General features: G+C 36.8%; 1 protein-coding gene across 7 annotated transcripts in view; it reads right to left on the bottom strand.

Moving 5' to 3' along the window:
- Positions 1 to 20668, bottom strand: part of TTC7B (tetratricopeptide repeat domain 7B) — a 152415-nt gene that overhangs the window by 62096 nt on the left and 69651 nt on the right. For all 7 annotated transcript variants that reach the window (XM_054198205.1, XM_054198198.1, XM_054198202.1 and 4 more), the window contains 6 exons: positions 19434 to 19517; positions 18082 to 18186; positions 15413 to 15530; positions 15159 to 15216; positions 10536 to 10608; positions 9070 to 9230 (listed from right to left, as the gene is read on the bottom strand). In XM_054198205.1, coding sequence (XP_054054180.1) covers positions 9070 to 9230; positions 10536 to 10608; positions 15159 to 15216; positions 15413 to 15530; positions 18082 to 18186; positions 19434 to 19517 — 599 coding nt within the window. The remainder of the gene's footprint in view (positions 1 to 9069; positions 9231 to 10535; positions 10609 to 15158; positions 15217 to 15412; positions 15531 to 18081; positions 18187 to 19433; positions 19518 to 20668) is intronic.

The raw sequence follows: 20668 nt of genomic DNA, 5'->3' as shown, positions 1-20668 counted from the left end.
ATTTAACAGTTTGCATTTCTAACTTCAACTAACAGTATTTTTACATGATAATTATTAAAAGATGGTATGAAAGTAATTAATATAGTTGGAGTCCCATAAATATGGTAACAACCAACAAATAAGCCATGCAGAAAAGTGTCAAACAATAGCTTGGGCTCCCTGACAAGCACATGAATTTTTACAATAGCTTAAACCCAAGAATAAATTTTATATATAATCAACTCTGATAGATAGCCTGTTACTTATTAGAGCATAAAAGAAAGATGACAAATACCCGTTCTGTGTAGAGTTATATAATATTTCATTTTGGTTTCACATTTAAGTGCTCATTTGATCTATCCCAAAACTTCAAATCCTGGAACACTAGGAAAATTCAAAAGAAGTTGTTCTGGTTTTAAATCTAGGCACTATGTTAAAAAAATAATAAGAAAAAGAACCACCACAAAAAAAACCTCACCAAGCCTAAACCTATGTCTTGTGAAATCTTAGACTAACTAGTCTGACAATGATCCTGTACTTAAAAAACAAACAAACAAACAACAAAAAACCACAAAGACGGTGTCTGAAAATAAACTATTTTTTTTTAATAGAAAACATAGGCTTCTCTTCATATGATTGAAATTTAAGGGAAAAAATAACCACGCTGCTATAAGACCTACATTTACATGCATATTTCATAGAGTTGCATCTCATTTCTGTTACAAACTGTCAGTGTCAATTGCTTGTGTAAATTAAGTCAGGTTTACTGACGGAGCCCACAGAGTAATTACAGTGGGAAAGCAGCACGTAGAATGCATAAAATTAAGTTTGAACAAATATTATTCTGTATTGATGATTTGAAACAATCTATATCTATTCCTCTTTCCTGAATGAAGTATTAGCAAATCACTTCTTGCACTTAATATGTACATATGTAGGAAATATGTACATATATAGGGAAAGCTTCTGATGACTGTTACAGGAAACATAAAAGAACGTAAGAGAAAAGAAACATAAAATAAATGAGGAAATAGGACGAGGCCAAACTTTAGCAAATTCTGGTAGTACTGACTGAGAGAAACTGAAAGTGTCCTTCTGACAGTCTTGTAACTGATCATAAATAAATGGTTTAGAAGGAAAGGTTAAAATTAAAAGGAAAATCACAGAGTTCCCAGCATTTACTTCATTCACTGTCCAGAATTTGACAACAGTTTACTGTCTGCAACCTTGTAGCTTCTTTTAAAGGAGGCGGTAGGGCTCACTGCTTTAAGACCCTTCACTTGGGAATTCCACTTGAATCCAAGAGAACTCTAATATATGTGTAATGTACTCTCCTAATGAAAAGATCCTTATAACAGCACAGTAGGAAACTTCCCAAACAATTTGCTCAGCTGCACAGCTTAATAGCTCTAAAGCTGTATTTCTTTTTAAAAACCCAGCATATAGCCATAGGAACAAATACAGCCTTTGCACTCCAATGTGGAAATGCATCATAGAAATAACTGCCAAGAAGCAAATAACAATGCCAGCAAGCAGGTGATTGAATATAAGCCTGCATCGGAGCAATTACACTCAAGAAAACCTCACAATCCTTTCCAACAGACACATTGCAGGCGATTCTCCATATAAAGCAGTGATAAATGATACTGAAATATTTTGTGCGGTTCTTGTTTACATGTGATGAAAATTGATACAGCTCAACAGTGCAACGGGTAACTGAAAGGCTAGAGAACATGCCCTACTATCGGCAAGTACCATGATGTTCTTATCAGAAAGGACACTTGGAGGTGACCTGATTACAGAAGGTACCATCAGAATATGAAGTCACTAGAATTACAGAGTGCTTAGTAAAGAATGATATAAAAACCAATGGCTGGAAACAAATAGGGGATCAATTCAAGTGAAGAACAAAAATACAGTCTTAAGGAAGAGTGCAACTGAAACAAGCCACCACATGCTGCAATGATTTCTTCAGTTTTTGATACGTTCTTATCAAGCTTGGACGTCCTCTGGAAGTTATGCTTTAGCCAAACCTATATTAATAGAAAAACTAAAGCAAATTTAGCAACTTCTGATATACAAAAGGTCAGAGGTTTAAAAAATTGGTCCTCCTGGCTTCAAAATCTATTAATTTGAGCATCCTCTTTTGACAGCTGTCCCTTTAACGCTTACTGTAGAAAGTTTACAGCTTCGCATTAGTCAATTCCAGAACATCTGGATGATCATCAAAACACAGAATGACAAAATTGCAAAAATTTAACCTACAGGGAGAATGACAACATGAAACTAGATAGAACATGAAATGCGTATAGTTTTATAGAGGATTTACTTACACACACAGTGATTTTAGGTGCATCACTTCTATCACCATGATAATTAAATTACAGAAAGACATTCATAGAGGTGTCTGCTGCAATTGCAAAGTGAACCCTTGTGCAGTCAGTCTACTCCATTTTGAGTATTCAAGGAAAGCTTTATTATCATGAAAGGGATAAACATAAATCGTTCATTACAAAACATGAAAAACCATCACTTGGTAAGTACCCTGAGATAACTTTTTGCATGACTAAACAGATTAATGTTATTTCCTGGTGATTTCTTTTGAATTCCCATGACATTGCTACCCAATCAATTTCTCTCGCCTTATCCCGAGGCCAGTTTCCTCTTTCCGACTTAATCACATCTGCTTCTCATTTTTGTTCGAAGTGTAAACAGTCAGGAATGAGTCTCAATTATCCAAGCTGCATTTGCAAGCTAACAACACAACTATCGGCTATGTCTACTTAGGTATTTTTTTCATCTGCTTTTATCAAGCCAGTTCCTTCAGGAAATCCAGTTGACTGAATCACTGGATGCCCAACACCAGCAACAGGAGGTCAAGCACCCCAAATCTAGTTTTTGTAAAAACTCCAGAAAATCATTTATAAAAAAAGTCTCCTAAACGGTTTCTCAAACAATCACCAAGCATACCAAAAAGATGTGAACCCGTGATTCAGGAAAAGTGACAGATTTCTAGAGTGCCAACATTAGTCGTAAGGGTCATCTTCAACTTTGGTTGCACAGATCTGCAGTAGTGGGAAGTCCGTATACATACAGAAACACAGACAAAGTAAAAATAGGCAGTTCAGATTGCTATTTGAAGCCTGACTCTCAAACAAGCAAAAGATGCAACAAAATCAGCACTCAAACCCCCAAATAACACAATTTTGTGGAAACCATGAATAGGTATCCTTGGTGTGCATTGAATGGCCTCTGCTGCTCCCTTTGAAATATTATTCCCCATATATTTGTTCACAAAGCAGTAGCATTGCTTCTTTGCAAGGAAAAACAGCAGTCAGTCCTGTGACTTTTGGTGGAGTTTATGTATACTGCATTCCATCTTATGAATTCAATGTCCTTAAGAAAATGAAAATCTGCAAACTATAATGAAGATAGTTTCTGACTAAAGCCAGAACAAATTAGTTATACTTGAAAACTTTTTGTTTTCCTGCCTTGAACACCCTGTGGCAGCCAGCTCATGACCCAAACTGGGACTCTTTCAATCAAGTTTCAAAGATGAATCTACAGCCTCGCAAATATAATTCAGGGGTAAGACCCTGAGGCCAATGACCAATTTTTTATATAAAGTAATATCCATCTACCTATCAACAATCTCTTTTTAATGGACCATTCTGTAAAAGCACATAACAACCGGGGGAGGGGGGGGGGGGAAAAAACAAAAAAAAGAAAGACAAGCCCAGCATGAAAGGAAAAAACACAAGCAATTGATACTGTCTTTCATGACTTAAGAAAAATCACTCTTGAGACAAGATTCATTTCACTCCTGAGCTAGACAGGATCAAAATGGAATGGATTTGAAAAAGCATGTTGTCAAATGGTGACAAGAATGTATACACCAACCTGAAAGACATGGTTTTGGCAAGCCTAGCAGATCGCTACTTCTTGTCCAATCATGTATTACTGCCCTTTCCTCAAATAATTCACAGTGCTCTGTTTATCAAGGGAAAAAAAAAAAAAAAGTCCAAATTTAACCAGCACCACACTCTGTAGTGCAACTAGAACTGACCTCGGGAAAACAGAATAGTGTAGTCTATTGCCTTTAATTGATAAATCCGCCCCTGTCCCACAAAACATCATCACACACTGCATGTACCAACCAGCTCTTCTGCTATGCCCACCCAGACAACTCCCAGAAGGAAAGAAGTTTGTTAATCAATGAACTGAGAGGGATGTTAAAAAGCTCTGTGATTCTGGGAAATCTACTGTAGCTCAAAAGAGCCCTTGAGGGTCAGGAAGGAAAAGATTTAATAGTTTTCAGAGGAGTGACATATTGGCCTGATGCTTCTGTGAAATATTCTTGGAAGAAAAAAATTTTCCATAACACTTCAACAAATGTAAATGTTTAAACTGTGAACTTAGTCTTCAGTTGTCTTCAAACCTGTTACCATATGTCTTTCCTTTTTGAGTGTGCTTAACATTAAAATAACATACTTGCACTCCTCAAATAACCCATCTGCTGTTCCCTACTTCTGCTACTGTAAAAGCTTGTCAGCTGCTATCCAGTGCAGTCCAGTTTTCAGCATTAAATTAGCAATTAATATTTATAATTTGTTTCACCTAATTACACTAATTTCAGGCACTATACTCGTCTTTAAGTCCCCCAACACTTGAAATAACGAGGGAACCCCAAACAGCTAAGATTAAGAAAACAATATCACAGGTATTTCATTAAGAAACCTAACTCTGTCTTTCTGACTGAGAATCTACTTTTGACTAACTGTGAAGTAGAAACATATAAATGTGTTGTTTCAAGATTTCATATCATTCAAAAGACTACTAAGATATAAATTCCTCGCAACAAACAGATAAAAAGACAAGGAAAGAGTCATGGAAAGGAGTTTGCAAATAAGGCTCCTGAGGTAATCGCACATATAACTGTACTATATATATTGCACGAGGTGTACAAGCCCAGTATGAACCATGTACAAGCCCAGTGTGAACCAATGCAACACAACCACCACTACTCTGCATCGACCTGAATACACACCTCCAGGACTGCTTATATATTCAGAGTAAGCAATCACTGGATCAAATGAAGTAGAATTCAGGGAAAACCCAAGCAGCTGAGACCTCAAGCCTCCCTCACAGTTAAAGCATTCCAGTAATTTAGGATATATTGTGGCTCCTTCCTGCCTACTGTCTTTGCATTCAGGGCAGCATGTCCCTACTTCTGTTGTAAGAGGAGAAATGGATCATCTCACCCAGTCTCCCACATAGTTTGATGGGTTAGGACTCTGAGCTGCATCATGTGCGAGTTCAAATTTTATCAAGCTGGAGAGGAACTGAACTTCACATTTCTACTACAGGGACGAGTTGTCTAATGAAAGGTGGGGAAAACACAGTGTAACTTTGGATGAATTCAAATGCAGTAGGACCTGACTGAGATTAACTGTTCAGATTTTCTGGTGCTGGCACCTTACTCCCACGCATCTCACCAGAGCGGGGTATTCATAATCTCTTCAGTAATCTTAATCTGTTCAGTAATCTTTTGTCTAGAGATCTTTTTGTCCCTGGATCAAAGCACCCTCGGATCTCGGGAGGCTTCAGAGGTTAGCTAACATTTAAAAGTAGATTGATTGTATTGCTCTGAAGAATACAGCTAACTTGTTTAGAAGTAGAGTTGTTACAACCTAGCCCTTTAAGCTTACAAAAAGTTTGAACTGACAGTGCTACACATATTCAGGAAATATCTTGCATTACTTCTGGAAAACGTTACTACGTACCTATTTCACTTTTAAAGGTTTCTTAGATTTTTCACCAATAGTTTTTGCTATACCCCTTAAGGTCTCAGAGCAGGTTGCATATTTGTGCTGCCAATGTAACAAGCAAAGCAAGAACAATCAACTCTCTATTCAAAGAAAAAGCTATACAATGCTGCTAACAGCACAATGTAATGTTTGCTCATTCATTCCACTCCTTTAGATAATGATGGGACAGAATTCTTTGCCTGTGAAGAATTTCTTTCTACTTGCTGACCTAGAGGTGCACGGGGCAAAATCATTTTCTGATTGGCCATGTTTGTTCAGCAACTTTCTAGCTCTATAGTGCATGAAGATTAACACTTATTTAAGATAGAAAGACATACTTGCAGTACGGCCCGAATATTGAACATGAATTCCAGAAATGCATCAGATTTTCAAATGTTAAGAACTGACCAACAATATATTTACTAATTAATTACAACAGAAGAGTGCTGGAAAGTATCCACTTCCCAGCATGACTCGCAGTGTGTTCTATGACTTCCTTGTAACCTCTGGCATTTTACGAAGATGTAGTATTATAAATTTCTGAAAATTTGCTTCAAAGAAAAGCAAAACAACAAGAACGTACAGCTTTTGTGAACCATTTGTGAACAGGGCAGACCAGCATTCAGTGCAGCAATGCAATTACAGTGGATAAGAATAAAAGAAATAAGAAATAACATAAATCGCAAGCCCTATGTTTTACTTTAATATTTTCCAAGTACAGAAATTTATTATGCTGCAAAGCCACCGAAGTATCACTTTGCATAAGGCTGAGGTCATGGATTCTAAAGAAATACAGAGAATACCGAGAAAACTCTTGTACTATTTATCTTACTGGGATTGCAGGCATAACTGAAAGATAAAACGTAAAACGTGATGATATTTGAAGTGTTTACAAAAGCCAATAATTAGCAAATAATCAAATGTTTCAGTATATCTAAAAATTAGCAAGCCTTAGATAAACACAAAAGGATCTCTTCCCAGTCTGCTAGGAAGTACCATGAGATTGTATCCTTTACAGAAGTTGCAGAATAAGAACATGGAATCAAAGATACACTACACACTTGTGTTTTACACGTTATATATATGCACATACACATTGTCAACCATTTCGAGAGTACCAGATGTGGTGCGCAAGAAGAGATTGTAAACTTGAGGTTTTGCTGATAAATCCTGGAAAAAATAACCCAGTTACTTGAAGGAATCAATCCAAATTTGTATTATTGACCAGATGTGTCTGTCTGGCTGTCAGTGTCAATTGCAGAGAGCACACAAGGAATTTCAATCATATCCTTGACTTCTCTGGGAACCAGAAGTAACTTGACAGCACTAAAAACAAGACTCTAAAAGACTGTCTAGAGACACATGTAGCTGTGTTTCACCTTGGATTCTTCAGCAATTGTTGCCACATCTGATGGTGTTCCCTACTGCCAAGATATTGCTCTCAAATTCCTTGATCTGTACCAGTAAGCTGTAACAAAGTACACTGTATCATCACAGTGTTTGTATTATACAACAGGACTAACAATTTAGAACTATTATGACCCATATAATCAATATACATACATAAACAGAAAGATTGTTACTTTTTAAAACAACTCAGGCAACATGTTTAACCACAAGATGCAATCATAAACAAGTACAGAAAGGCCACGAATCATATTCAAAAAACCCATAAATACCTTTTGAATGCTCACATGTGTAATTTTAAACATTTTGCTGAATGATCCTTTGTTCTGTTATTACAATAGAGAGAACTGCAGTTTCACAAGTACTTCTTCTAGACTATTATTATTCTGAGAGATATAGCAGCTGTTTCTTTGTCATTTACATTGCCACGAAGTGGCAGAAGATGAAACAAGAACAGATAGAAGATGAAAGATCATGGTGCTCTGAACATGTTTGGTTTTAAAAATAATAGAAGATAAAATTAGGTAGCTGATACTTCAATTGCCTCTCAAACCATGACTTACTGACAGGACCCTCAGACCAGAGGAAGGCACAGACAGGTTTGGGAGCAGAACTGCAGGACAGTTCTGAAATTGTGAAGCACGTGCAGAAGCCCCTAATAAGAACAGAGACAACTTACACATGTGTGGCTGAACTAGGAAGTGAGAAACAGCAAAAGGCCACAAAAGCAGTGGCACAGAGCTGGCTGCAAGCCGCAGGAGTTCTGAGGAGAGGTGGTATCAACAGAGGTCCTGGGCAGATTTATGAGGAAAAAGGCAACGGTACCTTACATAGGCAGCCAAAAGGAGGCATGAAATGTCAAAGAACAGCAAGTAAAACCACTATAATCTCTATTTCCAAACAAATAATTCTTAAAGAGATCATATTTTTCTGGTATGTTGATATAGCAGCGATTTATGATACAGGCCAGTCATTTAAAAGGTAAGATTGAGATACTTCAAAAAATTGTCTAAATAAACATTTAGGATATTTTTAACACTATGGATTACAACCTTAGTGACTATTCGTACCGCATGGGAACAAAACATCGGAAGTTAATGGATATTTTGTTGTAAAGCATTTAATTGGATTTTCATAATAAAATAAAATAAATAAAATAAAATAAATAAAATAAAATAAATAAAATAAAATAAATAAAATAAAATAAAATAAATAAAATAAAATAAATTAAAAAACCCCACAGCCTTATAAAAGTACAAAATCCAAATGTATTTTAAGATATACTTAAACAAGAAGAATAAACACAAAGAACAAAGAATGATTTCTTTCTTAAACAACAACAGAACATCTACCAAACATGCTGCTTCTCTGTTCACTTGTTTAGTTATCAATCAACCAACTTCAGATGACTGGTTATTATACAGGCAAAAGAGGAGATCCTCTGTTATGATGTATTTTACAGAATACATTCCATACAATATGCAGAGTTATCTGTAGGATGGGATAAACCTATCCTAGGTAATAGTAAAGTCCTATTTATCTTTCTTAGAATATTGCATACAAACAGAAAACTACCTTAAAGCATGCAACAGGGAGAAATTGTCTAAACAAAGGGCCTGCAGAAAAAAAAAAAACACAACAAAAAAAGATCAACTATCTGGCTCTAGTTTCCTTTCCAAAACCAAACCCTTAATCACCATTTAACAAGACTTTAATAAAAAGCAGACTTGCATTAAATGGGCAGGGGAGAAGACTGTTGGGAAAAAAAAACTCAGACCAATCTTCAAGTCCATCCCCTCTTGAAATGAATGAGATGAGAATCTAAGAAAAATAAATACAAGAGAAAGCGTAGAAAGTAAACATGGCATTCACTCACATAAAGTTTTCTGGATATTCACTCAAGGCCATATCGATGATATTCAAAGCATCGTGATAGTGTTTCTGGGCTGATAGCAAGAGCGCAAGGAGATGAAGAGAGTTGGCATCATCTCCTTGTAGTTGCAGAGCCTGACGAACATAACCCAAAGCTTCTGGTATCTGATTTAAAACAAACAAAAAAAAAAAAGAAAGCACCACTATTAGAAGTATTGCCTATTACTTGATCGCACATCCATAAAATTTTCAAAATATTCACCCAGATACCATGTAGAATTCTATAGACCCCTGTAAAACACTGCTCAGAAGTTTCAAATGGACCTGATGGTCTACAGTGAACAGTAAAAATTAAGTAATATATTAACCCTGCAAAATAAGATACATGTTTTAATAAAACAGTTCCCTTCAGCCCTTTAAAATACTCACTTACTGTTCTTTTTCAAGTATTGGTTGTATTTCTAGATTATTTTGAAAATATTTTAATTGTAATACATTAATCAAAATGTACAGCTAGACTGTAGCAGTAACTTTCTTTCACATGGAATTTCAAGATCTCCTCAGCTGCGTATGCTTTTGCTCAAGATAAGTACACTAAGTGTTAAAAACAGGAAATTTAATTAAGCAACATGAAAAGTTTGGAATGCAGCCGTAGTCATAGCCTGCTACTGAAAAATATTTTGTGCTATTAAAGTGACAATCCATTCCACTCTAATGTGACATAGTCCAATGTCTCTGCTACTCATTAGCAATGAAAAGTAGTCACCTAGAGTATGTAAACTACTGTGCTCAAAACTACTTCCTAAAATAAACATGACACAGGAAAAGGCTTACCGTGACATATACAAAGCAGCTCCACATTATCCAGTTTCACGTAATATATGGCATAATCCTAAATCCCTTAAATATAACAGCTGTACAAGTTGGACTGAGCTCTGATGTCTTTTATAGCCTTAAAATATTTTCCAGTTTTCTTAAAACACATTTTCATAATTTTGTTTGCAAAATGCAAACCTCCTACAAGTATTCAAAAAAGGCACGGATCTTAGCAGATACTCAAGATTTAAGCACTGTCAAGATTATTAAAGACTAGTTTCAAGAGTCCAGAGTCCCACTCTCCAGATAACCATTCTGAGCACAGATTGCACACACTGCATGTAAAAACAGGGCAAAAATTGACTTTTTTTCCCTTCCATCCAGCAATGTAAATGCTGAAACAAATAAATTGAATGACTTATGTCTTACTTCTGACCCTAGAGCTGGAAATACTATGGCAGAACTCTGGAAAAGTGTACAAGACTGAAAGTGTTCAGAGAGAATATTTTGGTTTTGTTTTTTTCCATATATATGCATATATTCACAAGGAAAACCATGCCTTTATTGAAGAAATCTTAATCCGTATCCATCAACAGAAACAAATTCTATTCTTCATATGACAGCGTGAGGCTGCATTTTCCAAACACAACTAACCTGTCTGGATATGGCAAGCTGCAGTGCCAAGTAAAATGCTGCCAGATGATCTGTGGGAGATAAACTGTGAGCCCTTAAAAACAAAGAAACAAAGAAACAAACAAACAAACCAGTGAATTTTCCCCCTGTTAATACAGGTTAGACATACACACAAATGCATATATATTCGTGTATCCATATTCAGATCTCTTCACTACCCGCATGCTCATATTTTGATATAAGTAGTGTTCATTCCAGTGACTTTTCTCATACTTCTCAATCATTCTTGATTTAAAGGAAGCACTTTGGGCCATTAAAGAAGCATTTGAAATAGAAATTAATTATGTAATTTCAGTATAAATCTTAAAAATGAGCACCACAAAATGATTCTTCAATTAAAATATATTCCTAAACAAGCACTAGATGTAATTACCTAAGAACAGTTATAAGAAAAATTCATTAAGCAGAGTTTTCTTACAGAAAGAGGAAAAAAAAAAAAATACCCCAAAGCGACATGACCTCAATGAGAAGAATTATGTCATCTGCACGAGAAGTACCCGTGCAATCACACCGACCCTGGCCAGGATGGTTCTGAGGCACAGAAGAGTAGAGGCAAAGCACATCAGAGTTTTGTTTATTCTTCAGACTCCCAAAGTTTAAGCACATTTTCAGTCCAGCGTACTAAGCCTCTTAGGAAGCCAGTTACTTCTTGCTTTGACTTGCTTTGAGATTAAGTTAGCAGAGCAGCTTGCTATGTAGCAATATAAAAGAAATCTAGGATGGACAGCTTCTTTATAACAGCATTATAGTAAAAGGCAGCACAAAATCTGACTCATCACAAACCCATGTTTGAAGTTCAGATAACAAAGTTTATGCTGGTCATCTTGTATTTATAACTTCTGTCCACAAAAATGCTGAGCTGCCCAATAGCAGCAGCATTTTGTGATTATTCACTCTCAAAGTATTTGTAACTACCACTGTTGCAAGTAACCCCAATTACTAAAACAAAGAAGTAACTTTTTTCCACCTTTTTTGGAAACTGTGTTTGTTTGCTCTTAACGTTTTGGTCAAATGCACACATTTTGTCTTATTAATTTTAATGCTTATCCTACAGAAGATGTTCTTGTAATACACTCTACTATTTTCCCCCATTATACAATCTTTCTGCTGAAAGATAAGGTTTTTTTGGGGGGGGATGCCTGAGCATAAAGACAAAAAGAAAAAAAATTATGGCTGTATGTGTTTAGTAAATGCTGGGCAACAAGCCTGGAACTATTATTTTTTCTTTATATTTGTTGCATCCTTTTAATGGAGGCTCATTTAGAAATAGGATGAGTAATAATAATCTTTGGAATATCTAATGAGTCGTCCCCATCAGAAGAGAGGAAGAAAACTGACCTTTAAGCCATTACAACCACAACGGGAAACTTCTCCTTCCAATTTTTGCATTTCTGTCTTCCCAAGTCCAAAGAGACAGCTCTATTGGTTTAGCAACTACACCCAAGATGTATCAAAGCAGTTTAAGTCATTACGGGACAGTTTCATATTTTAACTCTACTGTTAAATAAAGGTTAATTTACCTAGAGTCAAATATAATGCCTAACAGGGTCCAGGCCCAGTCCTTTTTTAAATCTAAGTACACAAATTAAGCAAAACTAAGGGAGAACAAGAGATTTTAATTTAAAGAGTATTTGTTCAGTCACCCAAGCTTCAGCTAGTGAAAGAATAAAGCTGTTACTATCTATAAACCATTTGGTGAGTTCTGTGAAAAATCCAATTCACACCAACCACAGGAAAAGCACTGAAAGTCTTCCAAGAAAAAAAAAAAAAAAAGTTAGTGAAACAAACACCCCATCAGCACTGTGTTAAGGTGGAAACAAGCATCTTCTCAAATAGCCACTATCACAAACTAGTAGTCTTGAAATCTGGCATAGGCAAAGGTCCAAAAATAACTGTATTTCTTCAGGGCCTCTATTTCTTCAGGAATTGGTCTCATAGGTAAGTGATTAAAAAAACTGCAAAAAACACCCAAACCAAAACAAACTTGGCACATCAAAATACTGAGTCCAGTCCAGCTGCTGGCTTTATAAACTGTGTAGGAGATGAATGGAGAATTTCAACTTCCACCTCCCAGAAAACATTTATTTTTAAGATGTGGGAAGAGAAAATGGGCATGACTCTGGTACGCTGAGCACAGCATACTCTCTGTGTTAACAAATTTTTGGTAAGATCCTATACCTACATTATCAACACAAGGAACCAGCAACATTATCAACCATATTGAAGTGTATTTCCAGCACAGCTGAACTAGCAGGTGTGAGTCTCTCTATGAACACAAGTGGGGAAACGTTAATATGCAGAAAAACCACCTTTCAAAACATGCTTTTCCCCTTTCTCTTAGAAGGTAGCTATGGCATTTGTGAGATGCAGAAACTCTGTTCTCTTCGAGGGCCAAACCACTCTACTCAAGATTCTGCGTGGAGCCCAAGCTACTCACATCAGCAATATCACTAACTACTAGAGTTCTTAAAACATATTCCCTGCACATTACTAAGACCTCTGATTCTTTAATTAAAAGCCTGTGTACAAGTTCAATCTGAGAAAGGCCAGCAGAAAAGATGAATATATAACTTAACATCAATACCCTGGAACATGCACTTAAAAATACAAAATGTTGTTTCTAGGAGGTTTTCTAGAAGAAAAGAACAAAGAAAACCCCAAAGCATCAGAAAGATGCATAGAAAGCAGATGACAATTAACCCTCATGTTCCCAAGACTTTCTGTGTATAAATTTATATTCTGCTAGTTAGCACAAATGTTTCAAAGCTCCGTATCACTACAAAACTGAAGTTACGCTCAATGTATAAAGCTAAAGGACATCTATAATGGTTCGCTGAAGAGATGCTAGATATGGTTTCAGATTTCAGCTGGCACTTATTCACTGCTAGGAAGTCTTTGAAACGGAACAGTTAAGAAGGTATCAAGAGAGTTATTGTTCAGCTGTAGAGAATGAAACAGAAAAGTTCCTGGGCGAAAGACGACATAACACACAACCAAGCAACAATATTTGAATAGACCGTGAAAGAGTAATTTAGCAGTGATGACAAGCTGAATATAATTTGAAAAATAGTTCTCTCAACCTACTGTGTATTGCTTATTCTCTTTTAACTCAAACCACCTATTCTTTTTCTAGAGCAACCTAATAAGACATTACTACAGTAATTATGTTACCTATAAAAGCATCCTCATATTTATGGGTGGTCAAAATGCTGCACAACCTCAAACCTTAGAAAATGGAAATTTTCCAGACAGAGCGATAGCAGGGAATGACTCAGAATTTTGGGAATCGCTATACTAAACTGGAAGGTAAAGTCAACAGGTGCTGAACTAGAATGGATTAGCTTCAGGCTATGGTTCATTTCATCCCTTGCTGTTTCAAAGAATCAGCAGAAGAAAGCAATTCACTATTAGAACCTCAAAAATAGTGAATGGGTAGAAATGGCGAGAAATGGTTAGCACAGTATTTTTGAAACAGTGATGATTAAAGTCAGTGGTAAGAGGGATGGGTGAGGAACTGAGGTACAAAGGAGGAGGCAGAAAATTCAGTTTCAACATGGAGAAAGAACGCTGAAGTAATAAAAACTATTCAAACCACTAAGGAACAGGAAGAGCAAAGATATGCTGAAACATATTTACGTACAGAGGAGTAGTTAAGATAAAACAGAAAAAGGAAGGAACAATACAGAACAGCCTCACTCTAAAGTTACCTGCAAAACACTTTTTCAACCCTCTCCCCTCAGATACAAACTCACCAACAAAAATCTGAGATTTCATATTCACAAATGCACAAATTCATTGACGCACAAATCTGTTTCCCTGAAGCATTTGGGCCTATCTCACTGAAGCAGGGTTTTCAAGGGTATGTAAACGTAAAAAGAGATATCTTTAGAGGCTGCAGCACTTCCGCCAGCTTTGCCATCAATATTTGTTTCTTCTATAATTAGGGTAGAGATGTTCTCATTCACCTGTTTATTGTCACTTCATTTGCAAAGTCAAATCCTTGCGAATGAACTACTGGCATCCCCAACAGTACTACTTCTGTGTAAGGAACTTGGACGACGGGGCACTTGCATTGTCACTGCCTATGCTGTTAAAACTCAAGATAAGAGTTTTTTCTTTCCCCCTAGGTTACTACCTGCATTTTGCCCCTCATCCACAGCAGCAGGGACTCAATTATTGCTCTACCTCTACAAAGATAATTGCAAAAGCCTCCTATACAATCTGATCAGTGCCCAACTCTTCTGGAAACACTATCACATTGAGCCATAACTTGAAACCTTGCATCATACGATCTTCCCTTCTAGATCAGAACAGAATACTCCTTTGAGCAAATATTTTTTACTGGAGAGCAACACAAATGTCTTTAAAATGAAATAAAAGGAAATCCTTAGAAATCAATTTAGATTTTTCTGACAGAAGATGATGAAGTAAATGCTGAAGAAATACATTCCGTACTCATAAAGCGAGACTCCCAGAGCTGAAATCCTCATTACACAGTCTTTTACAAGTCCCTCTTTTCAACACATAATAAAAGCTTTTCACTATGTACAACAGAATGAAATGAAAAGATTAACACCCACTCACCTCTGAAATGCAAGAAGAGCCTTTCTCTGCAAGACCTCTTGCATCCCTCGCAAAGATGCTAAAAAGGATATATTTAATCAGTGATATGCAAGATCAAGAGGTTTCATTCCACACGCTCACTGAAGAAGTTTTAATGCATTGACTGAAAAAATGATTGCACACAGAAGCTTTAATTTTATGTCTAGCATTCCACTGGGTATCCTTTTTTAGACAACATGGGAATCTGCAAATGTAAATGTGTATTCTTATCTTACCATCAGTAGCCTGCAGACTGTAAGTCAATCCCAGTGCCAAGTAGCCTTTTGCTTTGAACTCTGATGTTTTGTCCCCAAGATCAACAACTGTTTTGGCAAATCCTTCAGCTTCTTCCAACTGAAAATATTATAAAACATCCATGTAAGTCTAAAACTAGCTAAATCTTAGATTATAACAAGAAGAATGCACAGCAACTGTATTATGCACACTGAGTCTGGTGAAATCTCAGCCATGATTGCTTTAAAGGACTATTTTGGTTTTCATTAGACTTAGTTTTCCTGCTAAACGCTAAGTAAAGAACGCAGATTTTAAGCTGAAGCACCCGTTCCTACAGTTGAGAGAAACTCTGGTACATAATACACAGATCATTTCAAACTTACTGTAGTTCTGGTTCTGCCTTTTTTCTTTTTTTTAAATACAAAAGGCATTTCTGGTCCATATATGCCACCTGGTAAAGAATAGCTTCACCAAGGGCAAGTCTTGCCTCACCAATTTAGTCACCTTCTATGATGGAGTGACTACATCAGTGGACAAGGAAAGAGCTACGGATGTCATCTGTCTGGACTTCTATAAGGCCTTTGACACAGTCCCCCACAACATCCTTCACTCCAAATGGCTCAATGTCCAGATGGAGATCGGTGACAAGTGGTCTCCCTTAGGAGTCCAGTACTGTTTAATATCTTCAGTAATGACACAGACAGTGTGATCAAGTGCACCGTCAGCAAGTTTGCAGACGACACCAAGCTGTGTGGTGTGGTTGAGGGATGGGATGCCATCCAGAGGGACCTGGACAAGCTCAAGATGTGGGCCTGTGTGAATCTCATAAGGTTCAACAAGGCCAGGTGCAGAGTCCTGTACCTGGGTCGGGGCAATCCCTGGTATCAATACAGGCTGGAGGATGAAGGGATTGAGAGCAGCCCTGACGAGAAGGAGTTGGGCGTACTGGTGGATGAAAAGTTGGACAGGAGCCAACAATGGGCGCTCACAGCCCAGAAAGCCAAGTGTATCCTGGGCTGCATCAAAAGAAGTGTGGCCAGCAGGTTGAGGGAGGTCATCCTCCCCCTCTACTCTGCTCTGGTGAAACTCCACCTGCATCCAGTACTGCATCCAGCTCTGGAGCTTGAGAGCTCCAGAGGAGCACAGGAAAGACATGGACCTGTTGGAGCAGGTCCAGAGGAGGGCCACAAAAAAAGATCAGAGGGATGGAACATCTCTCCTGGGAGGACAGGCTGAGAGAGCTGGGGTTGCTCAGCCTGGAGAAGAGAGGACTCCAAGGAGACCTTACGCAGCCTTTCATTACTGTAAGGGGGCTAATAAGAAACAAACTTTTTAGCAAGGCCTGTTGCAATAGGACAAGGGGTAATGGCTTTAAACTAAGAGAGGGTAGATTTAGACTAGATATAAGGAAGAAATTTTTTTTATGATGAGGGTGGTAAAACACTGGAACAGGTTGCCCTGAGAGGTGGCAGATGCCTCATTCCTGGAAAAATTCAAGGTCAGGTTGGATGGGGCTCTGAGCAACTTGATCTAGTTGAAGATGTCCCTGCTCGCTGCAGGGGAGGCTGGACTAGATGACCCTCAAAGGTCCCTTCCAACCAAACTATTCCATGATCTACCATTTTTGCGTTTCTCAAATAGAGTTCTTGCCCCATAAACTATTTCTTTAGGAAAATCAATTACAAGAACTGTGTCTCCAACCCTGAAAAAAAAAAAGTATAGCCATGCAGAACTCTGCATCACATAGAGTATTGCTGAATGTATACAAACTCATAAATAAAGAAAACATGTAAAAGATCAAGGTTTAACTGCACATCCATGCTAGCACATTATTTAAAAACCTAGAAAGAAAAAAAAAAGAAGCAACATTTGAATCGATTGCAGTAAATGTAAATGCTAAGTTCAGTAAGCTACTCCATATGGAGTCAATCCATAGGGAACAATTTACAGAACCAGTATCTATGTTAATTATTAAGACTGTATTTTTGTCAGCCTCAACAGTCATGTTTCTGCTACTGCGCTATTTTCTCAGTTTCTGACTGTGACTTTTCCCTCCTCTTTTCATCCTTTCAAAAATATCCTCATTCTCCTCATTACACGTGTCTCATATTACTCTGTACTCATTACACATATATCTTGAAAACTACATGATGATCTTCGATCACCTTAATGTTTTTTGTACAGATAAACTTTGAAATTGGTGTATCTAAAATACAACTAAAGTAACAGTTTTTAAAAAGACACTATCCCTACTAGGAACTTATAAACCCCAGCTGCCTGCAAACACGGTGTCACCAGAAGAGTCTCTTATATTTAAGAGATGTGTCTCATTCCGCAGTTATTTTTCTTTTGCACAGAGGAAACAGAAGTCTAAACTGCATTTTTAATCTCTGTACGCCAACAATGTTTCAGTTTCTAATAAATTTTTAGCTATGTCTTAGATCTGTATCAAGGTATGCTACCTTGATAAACGTAACCACTGCTGTCAAACATTTTAAATTAGGCATGCAAACAGGGAAGTACATGTGCATAAACGCATCTGTGCTGTATTTTTAGAGATGACCAAGTGGATGCAGTCACTGTGCAAAAGCATATGCTACATCCCTAAACCAAGATTTTGTTGCATTTTAGCACAGCTCTTGCTGAAAAGACAAGGAGTGGCAAAGCTTACCCAGTGGAGAGATCCCATACAGAGCTTTGCAGCAAGGAGTGGAATAGTTGCATCATCTGGCTTCAAACGTATACATTCCTTCAAGACCTTAACAGCTCGAGCAGACTGTTAAAAACATTTTCCATTGAAATTAATAAAAGCATAAATACGTTTAACAAATAGAAGATTCCTATTTCCATCATTTACTTTATTTTTCCCACGCGAAGGAGGCATTACTAAACATTTTGTTGACAAGTTGCCACAACTCCTCATGCAAGTGAAACGCAAGACTGTAGGCACCGCTGTTGTTATTTAACCCCTATGAACTATCATTAAGTGTCCCCCGCAAAACATTTGCACAGAACGTAATTCTGACATTACGTGACTCAGAAAACAGTTGTGAGATGCATTTAAAACTTTGCCAGGCCCGTAAGCTCACAACATTTGAGCCAGGCAACTGAAAGAGCAGGAATAGGAGAGTCTTCAGAACAAGCAGTGTTTTAGTGGTCTTTGGGAATTACAACAGCACTTAGGAAAAGCTCTAGTATAAGACTGCATAACAGATTGGCACTGCTCCTCTTTTTTTAATTCACTTGCCTCCAATCCAATCACAGATTAGAAGATAACTCAAAGTAAACAGAGAATGGGAAGAAGAATCAAGCCTCTTCAGAACCAATGTGCTAAAGAAATGTTCTAAATTCTAAACCAATGTTCTAAAGAAAATACAAATCATTCCTTTCCCCCATACTGAAGATAAGCAAATTACCCCCATCAAGAATGATCTTTTAGAAAATGAGTGTTATTTACATTACATAACGAATATGATTTATTTTCCATGACATGACAGGGAAAAGCAAAAAGAACTGAAAATAGAAGATTGCAACTGATAACACAAGTTCCTAGGTTATATAAAATAAAAAAAAAAAAATCCATCTCACTTTAATTGCAGAATACACAGTCTCAAAGACAGTAATATTAAAAAGACACAGTCAGAAATTCCCAAAGAAAAGAAAAAAAGGAAAGAGCATCATGAATCAGCATTAATTTGTACCTAAGTGTAAAATCTATTCATCAAAACAGCACTTAAACAAGTTGTTACTGGATCACATGATCTGGTATAATTCAATAGTTACATTCAATTAGCTTAGCTTAAGCTTCTTGGCAAGATAGTTCTTACCATCACCTTCCAGTCTCCCTGAGTTAGAAACTATCGAAATACCAGCATTAGGCATAAATTCAGGAGTACAGTGTACTTAGCTGATTTAAGGATTAGAATTATTTTCAAAAACACTACGGATGAAAATTACGGAAGTGCGAAATGTTGTTATTGAAAGCCATCAAGAGAAGAACTACATAAAAAAATTGAGACTTACTTTTCCCGCAGCCATCAAGGACAATGCAAATTGATACCAGAGATGGAACTCTTCAAACGCAAACTTCATGGCTCTTTCTAAACACTAATTTTGGGGGGAAAATAGTTATTTAAGGGCACATTCTTCAATTATTAAGAAGATATACCAGTATAAAAGTTTTCCAATAGACTCATACCTGAAATACACGTAATTAAAAATTTAAATCAGTCAAATAAATTACGTGAAAACAGCTGCCAGATTCTATGTGGAAAAAAAGAATTGAACAGAAAACTGATTTCCCATTTATTGCGTTTGTTTAAATAGTACCCTGCTGGTACTGTCCTATTTGGTCTGAAAGAAGGAATGATAAATATTAGCTTACTCAAGGTACCAGCCGCAAAAGGCAGGAGGTAAGTCTTAAGTGGAAGGGAAAATCGTACACACACTCTTCCTAAATTGTGAATACTTAGCAAGCAATGGCACCACTTAAAAGAGCAGGTGGGGAAGGTTAACCTGACAGTATTATTTTTATTTTTAATATTTTAACTTCACACTCGATATTCTGCTGAGATTTTCCATTTAACAACAGAATGCCAAAAGGAAAGTCATTATTACTATACTGAGATTAAACATATTAAATTAGCATTTAGCATTATAAGCTAATTTTGAACGTTTCATATCATTCATTATTCATACTGTGAATAAGAATTATTTTGTTTTGTTATGCTCATTTTTCCTAATCAGGACAGCTCCAGAGAGTCAAAAGGTGCAACACTTTTCTGGACTGAACTGATTTAGCAATTAACTTTCTAGTCTGCAGAGTCCAATTACATGAAGCATCTTTTCTGCTCTGATAGCTACAGCGTATATGCTAAACTGTAATACCATGAATTATTTTTCACGTTCAAGCTCAGCCTTAACGTTACAGAAAGCACAGCCAGGTGTGTAGCATGTTCACACACTTTAACAGAACCGGAAGCAAAGAACAGCCCTGAGGATGAAACAAAACAAATACGAGAAGCACATTATTTGCTACATATGAGTAATGTAGGCTAGAATTTTTCCTACCACACAATGTCCAGTATCAAGACTATTACTGAGTAGGTTTTTTTATTAAATTACTATAAAGGAATTGATTTTCTAAAACCAAATTCTTTCTAATACTGTTTTAAGAGTTCATCATCAGATTGTATGGGTAGTAAGTTAATTAAATGTCTATTAAGAAAACCAACACAGGATTTATTTTCCCATTGGGC

Source organism: Rissa tridactyla, chromosome 4 (assembly GCF_028500815.1).
Source record: "Rissa tridactyla isolate bRisTri1 chromosome 4, bRisTri1.patW.cur.20221130, whole genome shotgun sequence".
NCBI lineage: Eukaryota > Metazoa > Chordata > Aves > Charadriiformes > Laridae > Rissa > Rissa tridactyla.
This window is presented reverse-complemented; position numbering and strand designations above follow the sequence as displayed.